Raw genomic sequence first — 19009 nt, forward strand, 5'->3', positions numbered from 1 at the left:
TCTTAGGGAATTTGATAGGATAGATGCTGATAGATTGATTCCCCCTTGTGTGAAAATTGAGGACCCGAGGGCATAATCTCAGAGCAAAGGGTTACCCATGTAAGACTGACGTGAGAAATTTCTTTTCTGAGGATATCAAATCTGTGAACCTCTTTGCCGTAGAAGTGAAATTGAGCATTATTATCTCAGTCTGATCTCATTGGTGGAGCAGACTCTGGTTGAAAAGCCTTTCTGTCCTTCGTCTTATGATCTCAGACACTGAAGCTATTTGTGCCAATATGTGACAAAACCTGGATAACATCCAAGCTTAGGCTGATAAGAATAACATTTACACCACACAAATGCCAGGCACTTAACCATCTGCAACAGGAGAATCTTAACTTTTGCTCCATGGCTTTCCCACTGAGGAAGCTTGACACCATCTAGTACAAAGCAGCCCACTTGATTGGCACTCCAAGCACTATCTTCATTTATCCCCCTCTCCATTGATGTACAGTAGCAACAGTGTACCATTTATAAGATATACTGTGGTAACTCACCAGGGGTCCTTTGACAGCACCTTCCCAACCCCTGTCCTGTACAGCCTAGAAGGATAGGGTTCAGCAGATGCACAAAATCACAACAACTTAGAAGTTCCCCTCCAAATTACAAGGCATTCTCATTTGGAATATATCTCCATTCTGTCGTTACTGGCTCAGAATTCTAGATTTATCTTCTTGAGAGCACTGTGGGTCTCCTGTAAAGGGAGCTCACTCCCACCACGTCTAGGGCAATTAGGGGTGAACAATAAATTCTTACACAGCTGGTGGCAACCACAACCCATATGCGAATAAGAAGAAAACCTAAATAGATGCTACCAGTAAAGAAACTTCTACCTTTCAGCTGTACAGTATTTGTAGTATTCATTACTGCCATGTACAACCTGCTCAGCATCAGTTGGAATGGATTCTTTCTGACTAGACTAAAACATTTCCTTAACACAATGGTGTCTGTGATGAGCTTTGACATAAAATTGAACGCAATTCCTTTGCTGAACCTTCTGGAAGTTTTCTTCTCTTTGGTAATTAGATTATATATTTGTGTGTATTTATTCTATGTATTTGATATGATATATATACTTTGGAAAACTGGTTTCCCAAGTTTTCTTCTGATACTCCGTGCCCTACTTTATGGAGATTACTTACTGGAAAAATTAATGATTATGTCTGCTCCTCTGGCACTTGGATTTGTGTTGCTAGATATTTTATTTGGGGAATGTCATTAAAAGTCAGAGTAAAAAGCCATGGGTATGTGATTGGGAGTCCATACAGAATAGGAAAATTGGAGTGTGTCAAACTTTGTATAGAACCTTGTATCAGGAATTTTAACATGATTTTTATTTTTTTCAGGCTGGAGGTTCTCAAGTAATCTTTACAAATCCTCTGGAAATAGTGAAAATTCGACTCCAAGTTGCAGGAGAAATTACCACAGGTCCTAGAGTCAGTGCGCTTTCTGTAATGCGTGACCTTGGGTTTTTGGGTTTATATAAGGTAGGTAACCATGTTAGCCTAGGCATGACAGCTTAAAGCTTTATTCCTGTAAGGAATCTATTACAAAGATAAATTGTTTGTACGTTGAATTTTTACAGTTTGAACACAGGCTTTTTTCAAGGTATATGGTTGTGTTTAAAGTATAAATGAAGGAATGGAATGATATGTTGGTATCATCACATTCAGATCAGATTGCTCAGGAACCAGTTAAAATATTTACATATTTAATTCACGGTCTCAAAATCTATCTGTGTTTTTTTTTAACGAGTTACCATTCAGTTGATATTCTTTTATTTTGTTACTGATTTGTTTCACTTTGAGTGATCCAGTTTATTTATTTTACAGAATTGTTCTTGTTCACTTATTTTCATTGTCAATGCAGCTGCTTGAATTCCTTCCATTGTGTACTTCAATCAGAGCCTTTCCTGATAAATTAATTTATCTTTTTTGTAACTATCTACAATCTTATTCATTTATACACTTCTTCCTGTGTCCTTTTCTTCCCCCAATTCTTGACAGGACCATAGAATTGTTATGGTGCAGAAAGTGGGTATTTGGCCGTCCTATCTGTACCAGCTGAATGACTATTATGACTTCTTGCCATTTTCCTGCCTTTATCCAAAACACTGAATACAGTTAGGTTTTTATTATTTGAATTGTCCCTGAATCTTGATCATCATTTTTACTTGCTGCATACCTCTCATAAAAATCTAATTATGTGCAATATTACAGCAAAGTTAACATTCTAATTAATATATTGTGTTATATAAACATTTTTCTTTATATTCATAGTTTCTGAATTTGCATGAGCAATCATCTACGAGATTATATAAAAGCAAGATGCATTGTCTGTTTTAGATGGATGTGTTTAAAATTTTTTGTCAATTTACAATATTTGACCTTTTAATCAAAATAAAGCACCTTGCATGATTCTGTTATTTCACAAAAGCAAAGTAATCCTATACCATTTCAAGCAAATGTGATAACTTTCATAAGTGTGAAAATGAGAGTTCAGAATCATTCTGTTCCTGTTTGAGTGAAAAGTAAGGCTTGTAGAATTGGAGAACAATGAGTGAATAAAGATATTGAGGTTCTAGTCAAAACTAAAAAAAAATTTGATATAAACAACTGGATTCAAATCTTGAGCAGTATAAATAGTGTAGGGGCATTCTTAAAAGGGGATCAAGAAGGCAAAGAGAGAATAGAGAGCGCCTTGGCAAATAAGGTTAAAGATAATCCAAAGACATTCTACAAGTACATTAAGAGCAAGAGAGCAAATAGAATGAGATTAGGGCCCTCGAAGATCAAAGAGATCGTTTTGTGCTGATTCTCAGGAGATGGGAGAGATATTGAATGAATATTTTGCGTCAGCTTTTACTGTGGAGAAAGAAATGGAGGCTAGAGAATTCAGTACAATGAATGTTTTGAAAACAGTTTATATTAGAGAAGAGGAAGTGCTGGAGGTCTTAGAAAAAATAAAATGGATAAACCTCCAGGCACCTGATCTAATGTATCCCAGGATTTAGTGGGAAGTTAGGGAAGAAATTGGGGGGCCATCTGCACAATTATTTGTATCATCGATAAATATGGGTGAGGTACTGAATGACTGCCTAATGTTTGTTTAAGAAGGGATCGAAGGAGAAGCCTGGGAACTATAGACCTCTGAGTCTGACTTCAGTGGTTGGTGCATTATTGGAAGTGATCCTGAAAGATAGGATTTGTATGCATTTGAAGAGGCAAGGAGTGATTGGGGATAGTCAGCATGGTTTTGTGAGGGGCAGAACGGTATACATTGTTTACCTGGACTTTAGTAAAGCCTTTTACAAGGTTGCGCGTAGTAGACTAATTGGTAAAGCTAGATCCTATGGGATTCATGGTGGGTTTGCAAATTGTATAGAACATTGACTTAACGGCAGGCGACAGAGTGTGACACTGGAGGGTAGTTTTCCAGACAGGATGCCTGTGACCAGCAGTCTTACACAGGGGTCAGTGCTGGGTCCACTTTTGTTTGTCATTTATATAAATGATTTGGATGAGAATATAGAAAACATGGTTAGTAAATGTGCAGATGACACCAAGATTGGTATAGTAGACAGTGAAGGAGGTTATCTAAGATTACAAAGAGATCTTGATCAATTGGGTCACTTTGCTGAGGAGTGATAGATCAAGTTTAATTTGGATAAATGTGAGGTATCGCATTTTGTAAAACAACCAAAGCAAGAACTATACTAAAAGTAGGGCTTGGGTTGTGTTGTAGAATAGAGACCTTGGGGGTTTATGTATTTAATTCTTTGCAATTTGCATCACAAGTAGACAGGCTAGTTAAAGTGTTTAGCATCCTTGTCTTCATTGCTCAGACCTTTGAATATAGGAGTTGAGACATCAAGTTGAGATTGTATCGGACATTAATGAGGCCTCTTCTGGAGTACTGTGAGCAGTTTTGTCTCTTTGTTACAGAAAAGATATTATTAAGTTGGAGAGAGCTCAGAAGAGATTTACTCGGAATGTGCCAGGAATGGAGGGTTTGGATTATAACGAGAGGCTGGATAGACTGAGACGTTTTTTTCTCTAGAGCATAACAAGTTGAGAGGTGACATTATAGAGGTTTATAAAATGATGAGGGGTGTAGATAAGGTGAATGGCAGGTGTATTTTCCTTAGTTTGGGAGATTTCAAGACAAGGAGCCATTTTTAAGGTGAGAGGTGAAAGATTTAAAATGACATAAGGGGCTTTTTTTAACAGTAGTTCATGTGTGGAATGTAATTTGAGAGAAAGTGGTTCACACAGGTACAGTTACAACGTGTAAAAGATATTTTGATAAGTACACGAATAAGATGTTTGGAAAGATGTGGGTCAAGTGAGGTAGGTGGGTCTAGTTTAGTTTGGAATTATGATCTGCATGGACTGATTGAACCAAAGGGTTTGTTTCCTGCTGTATGACTCTTGAGTGATCTTGATCATTAAAACCCCTTGATGAGGAATGTTCTTACCTTTTCCAAATTTTAAAAAGTCACGCTGCAAATGTTGGATATAAATATTACATACCAGCCATTACATAATGGGAAAAATGTGAGCCTCAGTAAAATGTTTACCCACTTATCAGAAGTGGAACAAGCTGTTGTAACTGCTAACACTTCAACAAAAACTTCTAAAATAGAAGAAACAAGTTTAACAAAGCAATTATAATGAATTACTGTCTGCATTGATTAATGCATTATCGAAAATGAGCATGAACTCCGACTTTAGACACACAAACTTTTTTGGCTATGTCAGTCTTTCTGATGGATCTATTAAAGGACAAGGGAAGTTAAAAGTGATCATTATTGTTTTGAAAGTCAGCGTTTGGTTGAGAGGTGTAGTTAGGACTGCAATGATAGCAGGCAGGGTTAGATTTTTCCACCCTGTTGTGTGTGTGATGTGTGGTAAATCACTAATGGAAATTAAAATTGTATCTTGTATGATGAAATCTATTTTTAAATTATTTTATTTAACCTGTTTCTACGAAATTGGTGTAGATGGGACGTTAATGTGGATGTTCTGTCCAGAGGCGGAAGCACTGCCACTATGCCACAGGAGTGCGAATTCTTTTTGCTGTATTTTAGCTGGTGTTCAGATTCATCATATTCTGCCATGTTAGTAACTCCCTGTCTGAAGTGTAATTAAAATGAATTAGAACCGTTGTCACTTTCAGAATTGTCCCAGAGTTTTAACAATCTTGGATATTCTGAATGAATTTAACACATTTCATTTAGCAGCAGGAATTTATGACTATGAAGTTTATTGTAGTGCATGGCATTCATATTTTTTTTGGTTTATCATGATACTAAACCTTTAGGCTAATCTTTGAGCATTCACCAATATAATTGCCATTCCTAATTCTTAACTTTGCTCTTAGAAGAGGAGGATTCCACTTGGTCTGTCATGGCCATTTCAGCTTTCTGTGGGAGCTGCTCAGCTAGTCTCTCTCATCTGCTTTTTCCCTGTAGTCCTTCTTTTTACTTTGTGTGTCCCTTTCTCTCCCTGCCACAGTTTTCCCAGCCGCATTAGAAGCAAAGAAAGTATTGCAATAATAGAATTTGGAAGAAAAGAGAAATTAAATTGCACATTGGAAGGGGTAAATTTAAAGCAGAAGACCAGAGCAAGTAATTACTTGTGCTGGCTTCTATTTGCAGGGAACTAACTCTCAGATTGACTTCAGCAGCAATGTAGTATCTGGAATAAAAGGGGGCGAGAAGGACAGCAATAACAGAGACTCAGACCTTGATGAAAAAATACAGAGGAAAAGAAACCTTGTTGGAACTAGGGCAGAAAGAGTACTTTGAGTCACAAGTGAGAGTACTTCTTGAATTATATTTCAGAAGGTAGTTCAAGTTAATGCTAGAATTTTAGCAGCAGCTATTTACTTTAATATAATTTTGTTTTGGAGATGCCGGTGTTGTACTGGGCTGTACAAAGTTAAAAATCACACAACACCAAGTTATAGTCCAACAGGTTAATTGGAAGCACTAACTTTTGGAGCACCATCTGATGAAGGAGCAGTGCTCCGAAAGCTAGTGCTTCCAATTAAACCTGTTGGACTATAACCTGGTGGTGTGTGATTTTTAATATAATTTCCTACTTCATCTTTCTCACAGACCTTTTATATGCCTTTTTTTTTCAGATATTTATTTCTTTTTCAAATTATATTCTCATCTTTGTTTCAATAACCACTTATGAGAAAACAGTCTAATGGCTTTAGTATGAAAAATATTTTAGTTTTTCTTCTAATGTAATCCTGCTTCTCCTGCTTACTAATTCATCAATTGCTGGATAAAACTATCCTTTCAAAATCTTTCTTAATCTAAAAAATCTTTGTTCCTGTGACTTTCTCTATTACACAAAAATCACCCAATTAATAGTCTTCCTTCATTGCTGTGTGTTTAACCAATTACATCTGTGCCAACACTTTGTTAGAGCAATCCAAAACAAATGCCCCTGGACAACCTACTCTTGTTTTTAAAATATTAATGCAGTCTTCTTCAAAAAGACACAGTGAGGTTTGCCTCAGAACTCCCTGTGGTAAAGCATTCAATTTTCCAACGTTCCTGTATAACAAGTTTATTTGGACTCTTCTATTCATTCAGTGATTACTTGTCATTGATGTCCACTTCATTACTGATTCTGAACTGGAAGAAGTACATTTTTCTCTCTCTCTATGCTGTCAGAATTCTTCACATATTCTTCTGTTGAATCTCCTGAGTTGTCTCTGCTTCAATAGAACTAATCCCACTTTGTCCTTTTAGCTGTAGTTTCCTAAGCCTGATATAATTATTGTGAATCTTTATTATACTTGCCAAGGCTTACTCAAAGCTGCATACATAAGAACAGGAGTCGGCTGTTCAAGCCCTCAAGCCTGTTCCACCACTCACTGAGATCATGGCTGATCTGTGGCTGAACTCTGTATTCCTGATTTTGGTCCATATTCCTTATAACTACTATCTAACTGGTTCTAGACTCCCCAATCAATGGAAATGCTACTTTGTTTTTTCCTGTTAATATCTTGAAGATGTTTATCCAATTATCCCTTAACCTTCTAAATTCTAGAGAAAACAAGCCTATTTTGTTTAAACTCTCTTCATAGTTTAATCCTAAAATCCAGACATCATTCTTGTAAACCTACATTGTGTTCCTTCCGAGGCCAATATATTCTTCCTATGCCATTTTGCTCAGACCTGTTCACAGTAATTCAAGTTGGTCTAACCAGGGTTCTGTATATATCTGTCATAACTTCTTTGTCTTAATACTCCAGATATAAGGGGAAGCATTCAATTAGTTGCCTTGATTTTTTTTTGCATCTGTTTGTGACATCTTAAAAATCTACGCACCTGAATGTACATTGCACTCCATCTGCCAAAATTTTGCCTGTTCACCTAGACTATCTTTGTATCATCAGCCATTTTGGATACATGACTTTCTTTTCTATTATCCAAGTCATTAATAAATAATGTGAATAATTAAAGCCCTAATATAGATCTTTGTTGGATGCCACTGATCAGATCCTGCCAGTTTGAATACCCATTGTCATAACTTTCTGTTGCCTGCCACTCAACCAATTTCCTAACCATGCCAGTAATTTGCAATTCCATGGGTTTCTACCCTAGTTAATAGTATCTTAATGTGGGACTTTATCAAATGCCTTCTGGAAGTTCATATAAAAAACATCCATAGACATTCCTAACCACTGCTTTAGTCACCTATTAGTGAGGTTTGTCAGGCATGGTCTATCTGCCATGAATTCATGACTCTCTCTGATTAACTGAAAATATTCAAGTTGTTCACTTATGCTATCCTTGATTATAGACTTCAACAATTTCCCTACCACAGACTTTAGGCTTAGTGGTCTATAATTCCGAATTTTCTCTCTTTCCCTTGAAATATGATTGAGTGCCTAAACCAGTTTTTTTTACCATAAATAATCATAACTTCTTGTCTGTCTTACTCTGTACCCCCTTTATAAAAATCCATATTTTTGGTAGCCTCTTTAAGACCTGATTATTGTTTGACGACGGCACGGTGGCTCAGTGGTTAGCATTGCTGTCTCAGAGTGCCAGGGACCCGGATTCATTTCCTGCCTCAAGCAATTGTCTGTGTGGAGTTTGCATATTCTCCCTGTGTCTGCGTGGTTTCCTCCCACAGTCCAAAGATGTGCAGGTCAGGTGAATTGGCCATGCTAAATTGCCCGTGGTGTTAGGTACATTAGTCAGGGGTAAATATAGAGTAGGGGAATTAGTCTGGGTGAGTTACTCTTGGGGGGTTCAGTGTGGACTTGTTGGGCTGAAGGGCCTGTTTCCATACTGTAGTAGTCTAAACCTGAATGTCTCTGTTTATCTGTATTTTCCAGTGTTTTCCATTAGGTTTATAGTTCCCTTCCTTGCTTTTACTTGCTCCCAAAAGTCATTAACCTTCACATTTCCACATTAAATCATGCATTTATAATGCCCCTTCCTAAATTTTAACCTAATTTTTGTTAAGCATTTTATCCACCAAATCTATTGCTTGATACTCTCCTCTTTTTTTTGCTTTAGTAGAATACGTCTGTTTTTTCTTTACCCCTTGTTGCATTTAGAGATTTTCCACCACTAATTTGTCAACCTACTATCCAGCTGTCTTGGTCACCTATTTTGGGCCAGGTTCGCTCTATCCTTTTACATTTTTTAATATGGTTTGATTGTGCACTTTTCATCAATATTCTGGAACTAAAAGATCTAATACAGAGATTGTTTTATCTTCACAAGCTATGTGGAGAAGCTTTTTAATTGTATTGGTTTATAGGAAGTTTTATATTGAATGATATTTACAGTTTTCATTTGTTTATTTTGAGCTAGCAGCTTATCTTTTAAGTGTTAAAAGTTGAGGTTGTTGGTAGTGTGATACTGCGGAGAAAAAAAGACCTCAGTCTGTGAAATGGCATTGTTGATGTTTAAAATTGTTTTTATTTACTTATAGGGTGCAAAAGCTTGTTTTCTCCGTGATATCCCTTTCTCTGCCATCTACTTCCCAGTGTATGCTCATACTAAACTGGCCTTTGCAGATGAGCAGGGTAGGCTGGGTGCGTTGCAGCTTCTTGCAGCTGGTGCTATTGCAGGTAAGAATGACCATTAATTACTTGAAATTGGTAGCTAACAATTGTTTTGATTGCAATGGTTTCACTTTTATTTTGACTAGTAATTTTCAGTTTAGTATGTGTATTTTAAATATTGGGCACTTTAAATGTTGCATTGTACAATGTTAGAACTGATGCAAGTAGAACATAATTTCAGAAATAGGAACAAGAGTTAAGGAATTTAGCCCTTCAAGTGTGCTGTACCATTCAATAAGATTGACTTTATTTCCACCTTCCCATGCCATCCCAGCATCAACCTTTTCAAACTCATTTAAAAATGTTATGTTTCATTGAGATCAAACTTCATTCCAGATCAAAGGAATATATGTCTGGTTTACATGTTTTTTTAATGTTCATTCATGGGATGTGGCTGTTATTAGCAACACCAGTGTTTATTGCTCTTGTTAAGATGGTAGTGAGTTGCATTCTGACTTGTGCTTTGTAGATAGTTAGCAGGCTTTGGGCAATTAGGACATAAGTTACTCCACACACAATTCCCAGATTGTTGTAGCCAGAATATTTATGCAGATTGTCCAGAGTAATCCCTGGGATGTTGATGGTGAGGATTTGAAGATAGTAATGCAGTTGATCATTAAGGGAAATTATTTATGTTCTTTCTTGTTTAAAATGGTCATTGCCTCAATAGTCATTGTACCATGTCATTTTCAGGTCTTGCTACGTGCTGGCATGGACTTCTTGAAAGGTGGACCACAAAACTGATGTAAAAAGGGAGGATATAGCATTAATGTAAATGAGCAAAGAACATAAAAATGGACTGTAAATGCTTCTGTGATTATGTAAAGGAAATTATTTAGATACATGAATTTATTGGAGGTAGAAACAGGAAAATTTATGATAAGGAAATGGCAGAGAAGCTAAATTTATTTTTTTGTCTCCATGAGAAAGATGTAAGAAATCCTCAAAAGGTGAGAGGTGCAAAATATCAGAACAAAAGTTATATTTAAGAATTTGAATATAAGTACAGATATGTCTTGATTCAATTATATTGAACCTCAGTGAGACTCCATCTGAAGTATTATGTGTGGTTTTCATCTTGTTGCCAAGGGAAGGATGTACCTGCTATTGAACTGCAATGGAGGCTCACCCAGAATAACACCTAAGGTTATAATATATGGAAAGAGTGAGAAAACTGTTTTGAGATTCTTTTTGAGTTTAGAAGAATTGACAGGAAAAAACAAGGTGGATAAAGATAAACTATTTCCACTAGTTGGGGATTTTGAACCTGGGGGACATAATCTCAGAATTTGGGCCAGATCGTTCAAGTGAGATGTTAGGAAGTACTCCTGCACACAGCATCGTAGATGTTTGGAACTGTCTTCCACAAATGACAGTGGATGCTGGATTAATTTTATATCGGCAATTGATAACTTTTTGTTAAGATATCAAGGGATATGGGCCAAAGGTAGGTATATGGAGTTAGGCCACAAATTAGCCATGATCTCATTGAATGATGGAACAAGATCAAAGGGCTTGAATGGCCTACTCCTGTTCCTGTAATGATAGTTGATTCAATTAAAACTTACAAAATTCTTAAAGTCTGCACAAAGGCTGTTTCATCTAGAGTGCTTAGAACCAGGAGACATTGTCTCGGAATCATAAGTAAACCATTTCCGACTGTAATGAGGAGGAATTTTTTTACTCAATCTTTTGAATTCTGTAAACCAGAGGGCTTGGGAAGCACAGCCATTGAGTATGTTTAAGATGAAAATTGATTTCTAGATACTAACAATTACAAGGAATATGAGTATAGCATATGAAAATGGCATTGAGGTCAATTTTCAGCCATGATCTCGAAAGGAAGAACAGGCTCAGGAGGCTGAAAGTTCTACTGCTCCTCTATCTCCTGTTTGAAGGGTTGCAAATGGCATTGAACATTGCAAACACTGCAAACATCAATGAACAACCCCACATTTGATCTTATATCAGAGGAATGATAATTGATGAAGCAGCTGAAGATGATTGGGTTTTGAACAGTGCTCCAAAGAACCTATTCTGAGCCAAAAGGCCTGTATTCAAATCCTACCTGCTCCCGAGGTGTTTAAGCACATTTCTGACATGTTGGTGGGGGGGAGGCATGGAAACATACTCTCAGCATTTACGTTGTCAAATCCCTTAAAGAATCTTGTATGTTTCAACGAGATCACTTCTGATTCCTGTAAACTGCAGTGAGCAGAATACCAATCTGTTTAGCCTTTGCTTATAAGATAATCCCTTCACATCAGGGATCATCCTGGTGACCCAGCTTTGAACTGTCTCCAATGAAATAATATATTTTTAGTTATGGGGACCAAAACTGCTCTCAGTGCTCGAGATGTGCTCTCACTATTCAAATCTTTCTATTCAAATTCCTTCCCAGGATATGGGTGTCACTGGCCAGGCCAGCATTTATTACCCACCCCTGATTGTCCAGCTGTTGTGTGAACCAGATGGGGTTTTCTGACAATTAACAGTTCAGGTATTTATTGAAATCAAATTCCACCACCTGCCATGGCAAGATTCAAACCCAGGTCCCGAGAACATTACCTGAGTCTCAGGATTGATAGTCTAGTGATAATATCATGAGGCCATCACCTCCCCTTCCAGCTGCAGTAAGACCTCCCTACTTGTATATTCCAAACTTATTGAAATTAGAGCCAACGTTCCATTAGCTGCCTTGATTACCTCGAAACAAAAAAAAGAACTGCAGATGCTGGAAATCACAAAGAAAATCAGAAATTGCTGGAAAAAGTAAGCAGTTCTGGCAGCATCCGTGGAGAGAAAGCAGAGTTAGCATTTTGGGTCCAGTTACCCTTCTTCAGAGCTAACACCTATCGTTAACTCTCTTCTCCTCCACCCCTCGCCTACCCCAATCCCTTCTCTTGCATATATTTTCCAAGCCACTACTCATTCTGAACAAAAACTGAACCAATGTTTCACTGGACTTGAAACATTTAACTCTGCCTTCTCTCCACAGATGCTGCCGGACCTGAGTTTTTCCAGCAATTTCTGGTTTTCTCTCTTGCTTACTTGCAGAACCTACATGCTTGCTTTTTGTGTTTCATACACAAGTGCCCAGACGTCCCTTTGTGTTGCAGCTTTCTGTATTTTTCTCCAAGTAAATAATATTTTGTTCTTTTGTTCTCCCTTCCTAAATGAGCGTCACATTTTCTCACACACTCCTTTTGCCAATTATTAACCACTTATTTAACCTACCAATATTTCTCTTTAAACTGTTTATATCTTTTTATGGCCTGGCTTTCTACCTATTTTTGTGCTGTTTACAAATTTGGGTACAGTATATTTATTTCCTTCCCTCAAGTTATTAATATATACAGTATTGTAATCAATTGTGGTCCCAGTACTGATCCCTGTGAAATCCTATTGGTTGCATGTTACTAACCCGAAAAAGCACCTCTTAATCCCACTAGCTGTTTTCTGCCTGTGAGTCATTTCTCCCTCCAACACTATGGGCTCTTGTGATTCCTGATTTTAATTTTGCTGGGTTCCTTCATACGACACATCAAATAATATGCTGTTGGGTGGTAATTTTCCAGATCTGACTTGTGCTGCTTTCTGTGGTCAGAACACGCTTGAACAATTATCCATTCAGTCAGGTAGATAATAGTATTGTCGCTGTGCTGGAACAGCTTGACCAACCACATGGCTAGTTCGACGCACAAGTCTTCACTGCTATCATTAAGATGTTGTCAACCTTTACTGTTTCCAGTGCACTGTGATGCTTCTTAATTAACACAGAGTGAATTGAAAACTGGCAACCTCGGGAGGACAAGATGGATATCCAGTTGGCACTTCTGTTTGAAATTGAATTCAGCTCTCTCTTTAATATACTCAGCTGCACAATCTTTGAAGTTTGAGGAGTCTCTGATTAGTTGTTTAATTGTTATCCACCGTATTGATTGGGCAAGGGGTTCTTTTGTATTTTCTTGTCTCAGTCAATTGCCTGTGGCTTTTCTGCAGCAATAATACAACTGAGTTGCTTGTTGACCATTTCAGAGGGCTCTTAGTAGTTTATTACATTGCTTTGGTCTAAAGTCACATGTAGGTCAGACTGAGCGAGGATAACAGATTTCCTTCCGTGAAGGATATTAGTGAGCATTTTTTTTTGCCCAATCTGGTAATTTCATGGTGGTTATTACTAAAATTGGCTTTTTAATTCCATATTTTTATTAATTAATTGAACTTATATTTTTTTCTCCAATAGTAATTGATTTGAAATTGTGTATCTAGACCATTAATCGTGGTCCCTGGCTTATTGGTAGAGTAATATTACCACGATGCTACCTCTCCAATCTCTCTGATACTGTTCATTAACTTGAGGCTGTGTTGTGTATTTTAGACCATAGGGTATTGGAGAATAATTACACCAGCTGTTGTAAAAGCTTCAGTGTCACAAAAGTGATGTCATTTATCAAAGTCATGTATTTTCTAGCACCTAACTCATGTCAGAGGAATAGTACACTTAGAAAATCAAGAAATGACATAACATAGAAATATCATTTATTCCATTGTGATTGTGAACCCATTGCTAGTGATATCCAGTTTGTTAAATCTAGTCTTTTCCTCCCGGACCTGAAATGTTTACTTCACAGTGACGTGATAAGCAAACATTGTGTGCTTTCCAGTTGAAAAAAGCAATTGTTCGCCACTACTTTGTGCTGTCTGTGTCCATTGCTAATTTTGTATTGACAGTGTTGTTTCATCAATTGCATTGCCATTAGTTTTATTGACATATCTTGTGTTTCAGTTTGTGTATCATTGATGTTAGTTTGATTGGCTAGATTTAGTTTATGAACAGATATAACATTTCTAATTTTGACTTGGTAAACATTCTCTCCCAGTTGCATCTTATCTGTAGTTTGAATGAAAAGTATATCAGTGCTAACTTTTTCTTTGTATTCACAATGTAACGTGCTTATTCAAAATTATTTTTAAAGGTATTCCTGCTGCTTCCTTAGTAACTCCTGCAGATGTCATCAAAACAAGACTTCAAGTCGCAGCTCGTGCTGGTCAGACTACCTATAGTGGTGTTATTGACTGTTTTAGGAAGATCTTAAGAGAGGAAGGTCCCAGAGCTTTATGGAAGGGAGCTGGAGGTATGGAATGCTAATGCTTCAAATGATTAAGGCTTGAATAGTAGAGGATAATCTATATAAAAATATCAGTCAAGTAACATGAAGAAACTTGCTTTTTAATTTTCCCACAGCTCGTGTCTGCCGGTCCTCACCTCAGTTTGGTGTAACTCTGGTGAGTTACGAACTTTTGCAAAGGTGGCTCAACATTGACTTTGGGGGAATGTAAGTACATGTTTGCAGTAAGTGTTTTGCCTGTGGCACAACATGACCAACAATTTGGATGTAGTTTTCATGTTATTTCTGATTTATGCAAAAATGACCAGACGCACTAGTTTTGTCTTGCCCTTCCTATCCTGTTCTAGCAATGCACTGCATAGACACTCCATTACATTACATACACACAGTAGTGTAAATTTTAGATTATGAAAACCAAACAGAAAAAAGCAAGTTATTGGGTTTTTTTTTACAAACGTTATAAGATAGTAAAGGATCTTTTATTATTTGTAATGCCATTGAAGCCTTGTTCTGGGGCAGCTGTTAAACAAATAATATTAACAATGATAATCGTGCAGTCTAAGCTGCTTTCTATCTACCCTCTCCATGTCACCCCCAGTTTCCCTGCCCACTTTTCTCTGCTTCAAATAAAATGGCCCTATCCTAGACAACATCCTGGTGAATCTTCTCTGACACCTCTTTAGTGCAATCACATCCTTCCTATAGTGTGGTGACCAGACCTGCCCACAATTCTCCAGCCATGGCTGAAGTCCTGGACATCTCCAACATAATCTCTTTGCTTTTATAACCTATGTCAAAATTGATAAAAGCAAGAGTGCCTCTTTAACTAATCAATTAGACTGTCCTGCCACCTTCAGGCATCTGTAGACTAGCACTCTGTTGCAAGAATTTCCAGGGTCTGATCGTAGCCCAACTATCTTCTATCTCCAGGGAGTTACCTGAGAAAAAAAATCCTTAGTGTTTAATAGTCCTTATTATTTAGCTATAACTAAGGAATTTAAAAACAATACCCCAGAGACTTGGAATAAATGATTACAGAGACAGGTACCACTGATGTTTTAGTGGCTTCTTCAGATGTTCAATGAATAAACAACTTTTTTTGACGGTAGGCTTTATCTTATGTTTCCCTTTGCTATCTGCAGAAGAGTCAGCTCCTAGAATAAATGGTCCTCTGCATTGTTTAACTAACAGTTATGTGTCCTTGTGAATTATTCACAGGTAAAAATTCACAACTGTATTATTGAATATTGCTGTACAAGTTATTTCATTAAGGTATTATTTTTTAAATCCTTTCCCACTCCAAATCACTAAGCTCTGGTGTCCTGCCATTCATTGAGTACTCCCTTGTCTTGTTACTATTTCCAATATGCATCACCTCACACTTCAGTTAAATTCCACCTGTCACTGATCTGACCAACCTGTTTATATCCTCCCGTAATCTCAGACCTTGTTGCTCAGTCAACCACCTGCCACTCTTCGTTTATCTGGAAACTTCTTCTCCCACTTCACGTTTTCTTCTATATCATTTACATCACAAACAGCATGTTGCAAATAGTAACTCACCAACCTACTCTAACACCTAGAAAGACAAGGGCAACACATGCTCCTGGCCACAATCCATCCTGATACGGAATTCCCCTTCTCTTTGCACTTGGGTATAAGGCAATCAATGCTTGCAAAGTGAGTGACACCCACATTCCATAAAGAAATAAGTTGTTAAAATAGCTTATACTTTGCTGCATAATCACAACAGTTCAGACCTGAGTTTTCATTGATACAGTGTACTATCAAATTAAGCATGTTCAAAAAAATTGTTGATACTAGTGGTCAACTAATTTTTAATGTTGGGTTCTGTTCCTGGGAGTTTTCAATCCCGTTCTCTTCAGTTAAAGTTAAAAGAATGCTATGCTATTCATTCCCATTACTTCTAATGCTGAAAATTGCCCATTAATACAATTTAATTGTATTCTAATTAGCTGAATTTTTCTTTTCCCATCTGGCAAACCGAAGAATAATTTCACAGTGCAGACATAGACCAGCACAGTCTGGTTTGAGAGCATGAGATGGGATGCAATTTTAAAAATCAGCTTGACTGAGAGAGATCATTCCTATTCTCCTGTTCAAAGTTGGCATTTTAACAAAACCTCTGCATTACACCTGTTTGAAATTCATCCTGAAAGAATGTGTAATGGGGGAGAAGTGCACTGTATTGTTTGTTTTGCTGCTTCCTCAAATTTCTATTCCATGAATACAGTGTTGGTGTGTTGCTCTCATTCTTGCAAGTAGTTTTCACCAAAGTCACTGCTAAAATCTTTTATTCAACAGCAAACCTGTTGGTTCTGAGCCCACACCGAAATCTAGGATCTCCGACCTTCCTCCAGTCTCGCCTCATCACATTGGAGGATACAAACTAGCTGCTGCCACTTTTGCTGGAGTTGAAAACAAATTTGGCCTCTACCTGCCTAAATTTAGATCATCAGGTGTGGCCTCAATCCATCCACAAACATCACCTGGTTCTCCAGAATCTTAAAAGATCTCCCAAAGGAATGAGGTGCAATGTGTAAAGCTGCATGTAGGTGGAGGTCAGTTGGAATTTGATTGAAATCATGTATTTCTTAATTAAATTTTTGTAATAATACTAAATGTTTGAATTGTTTGCATTGCAGAAAATTGTTGCTACAGAATTTACTTGTATAATTTTAGAGATCATGTGTAAAAGATGAAACAAAACTCCACCTACAGCTAGAAATAAATACTTAAAACCACTTAAATTTCATGATTGTTTCAAAAAGCAATTATTCAATTGTTGACTTCAGACTTGAATTCTGTTGATATATGTTGTGTTGACTGCTATGGACACTTTAAAAAGTTGCTTTATTCTTGATGTGCTTTTTCTTGATCTTTTCTTCTCTTGCTTATGAAGCACCAGAAAAAAGTTCAAAACAGAACTTATTATTAATGAAAAAGTATCTAATGTTACAAAGTTTAATGCACATTTTATTTTGTTCATTCATTAAAGTGCAGAAAAGTTATTTTAACTTGTTTGGGTTCAAAAATTGTTTTACAATAATGCAACTGATATCAAACTTGGCTGTAAATGTGGGCAGGTTGGTTAATGTTTTACTTCCGCACATTAAGACTCAAGCTTAATGTGTGGGCAGAGCTCATGCACATCCACAATGATCACCAATTGGTTTTTGCAATGAGAACACTGCTATAACATGAAAAACTATTGTAGTGAAATAACTCCCACCCTGACTTTTGTTTAATAATGTTGTCACTGAAGAAGGATTCTCTATAAAGTCTGTATATTAGACACAAGTTGAAAAGATGAACGAGTGTGCTCAGTATAAAGCAGAATTCTTTAAAAATGCGACAGGAGTAGTCAAGTAATGACTAACCCTAAGAATTTTCATGCCTTTCACGAATGTAAAATAAATGCCAGCTTCTGGCTGAACCATGTCCTCAGCATTGCCTAAAATCAATAGCTGTAATACATACAAAGGGAGTTGATTCTTCCTTTTGGAATTGGGTCACTTTTCTAGCTGGCATAATAATCCAACATTAATACTGATTTTAAATTTTTTAAAAGATTGCATTATTTTAGATTTTGCTTTACAAAACTTGTACTTGATATACCTGTACATATTGTACATCTGTACAGACACCATAGGGACTGAGTAAAACAGAAGTGGTGCAATAAGCTTAAGTTAAAGGTTGGTGGAAGACATTGTACAGATTATAATTTTGTTAAATCATGCCAGAATATTACTGTTTAAAGAAATCAATACAATGAAAATTATGATTCAATGAGAATGAGGCTGTTAGATTTGGTGTCTGAATTGCTGGGAAGTCTGGATCTAATTTTAGGCCAATAGATAAATCAACCTTAGCTCAAAAACTTGCTTTTTATGATGTATATTTCAGCACATTTGCTGAAGGTGTTCTTTTATTTTGTAATTGGGTGTTTCTCAGTAAATTGAAGCTGCATCTGAATTGTGTACAGACTAAAATTGCATTATTCATTAACCTACTACCAGCAGTTTGTGTGATAAGGAATACATCTAATGTGACATTTCTACAATTAAACTGTATATATGGCAGATAAAATCTTTTGCATTTCAGTATGTTTATGGGGAATTAAAAATTAATAGTAAATGTATAACTTGGAGCAAATAGATGGTGCCTGAACTTTTTCAATGTGGTTGAGAGTACGCTTGTGGTCTTGAACCACAATTATTTCCTCAATAAGGCTACTTTTCCTTTCACAGGAACTTTGCACTCCTGCTGCAAACAAAGCAACTAAACAAATAATGGAAGATTTGAAAATAAAAATGTAAATACTTTTAAGTATAGGCCACTTGGTACTATGGTAATAAGTTGACTGGTAATTTCACACCAATTCCTACATGAAAACCAGAACACATTTTTACTTGTTTTATTATTTATGTAAAACTGTCATTAAAACTAGTACACAACTTTATAAAGACCAAGTCATTTTTACCATTTTGTTAGTTTAATGAGCACAATATTTTTCTCCATTGTAATAGTACTGGACAAAATGCTCTACTCAGGATAACAAAAACCAGGCCAGTGAAATTCAGTAATTTCTGGAAATAATTCTTAGCTCTCAAACTTAATTGAAAGGACATATAATAAGCGATAGTCAGTTCAAGGGTCTTCTGTAATGGGGGATGGGAGTTTTCCTTTTTTTTTAGACCCTTTAAAGG

At 36.7% G+C, this 19009-nt stretch overlaps 1 protein-coding gene across 4 annotated transcripts in view; it reads left to right on the plus strand.

Moving 5' to 3' along the window:
* Nucleotides 1–18983, plus strand: part of slc25a12 (solute carrier family 25 member 12) — a 131801-nt gene extending 112818 nt beyond the window's left edge. For all 4 annotated transcript variants that reach the window (XM_072579241.1, XM_072579242.1, XM_072579243.1 and 1 more), the window contains 5 exons: nt 1389–1529; nt 9015–9153; nt 14127–14285; nt 14396–14486; nt 16605–18983. In XM_072579241.1, coding sequence (XP_072435342.1) covers nt 1389–1529; nt 9015–9153; nt 14127–14285; nt 14396–14486; nt 16605–16809 — 735 coding nt within the window. In that variant the 3' untranslated portion in view covers nt 16810–18983. The remainder of the gene's footprint in view (nt 1–1388; nt 1530–9014; nt 9154–14126; nt 14286–14395; nt 14487–16604) is intronic.
* Nucleotides 18984–19009: the final 26 nt, after the last annotated feature.

The sequence above is a fragment of the Chiloscyllium punctatum genome, chromosome 10 (assembly GCF_047496795.1).
Source record: "Chiloscyllium punctatum isolate Juve2018m chromosome 10, sChiPun1.3, whole genome shotgun sequence".
In the NCBI taxonomy this organism is placed as follows: Eukaryota; Metazoa; Chordata; class Chondrichthyes; order Orectolobiformes; family Hemiscylliidae; genus Chiloscyllium; species Chiloscyllium punctatum.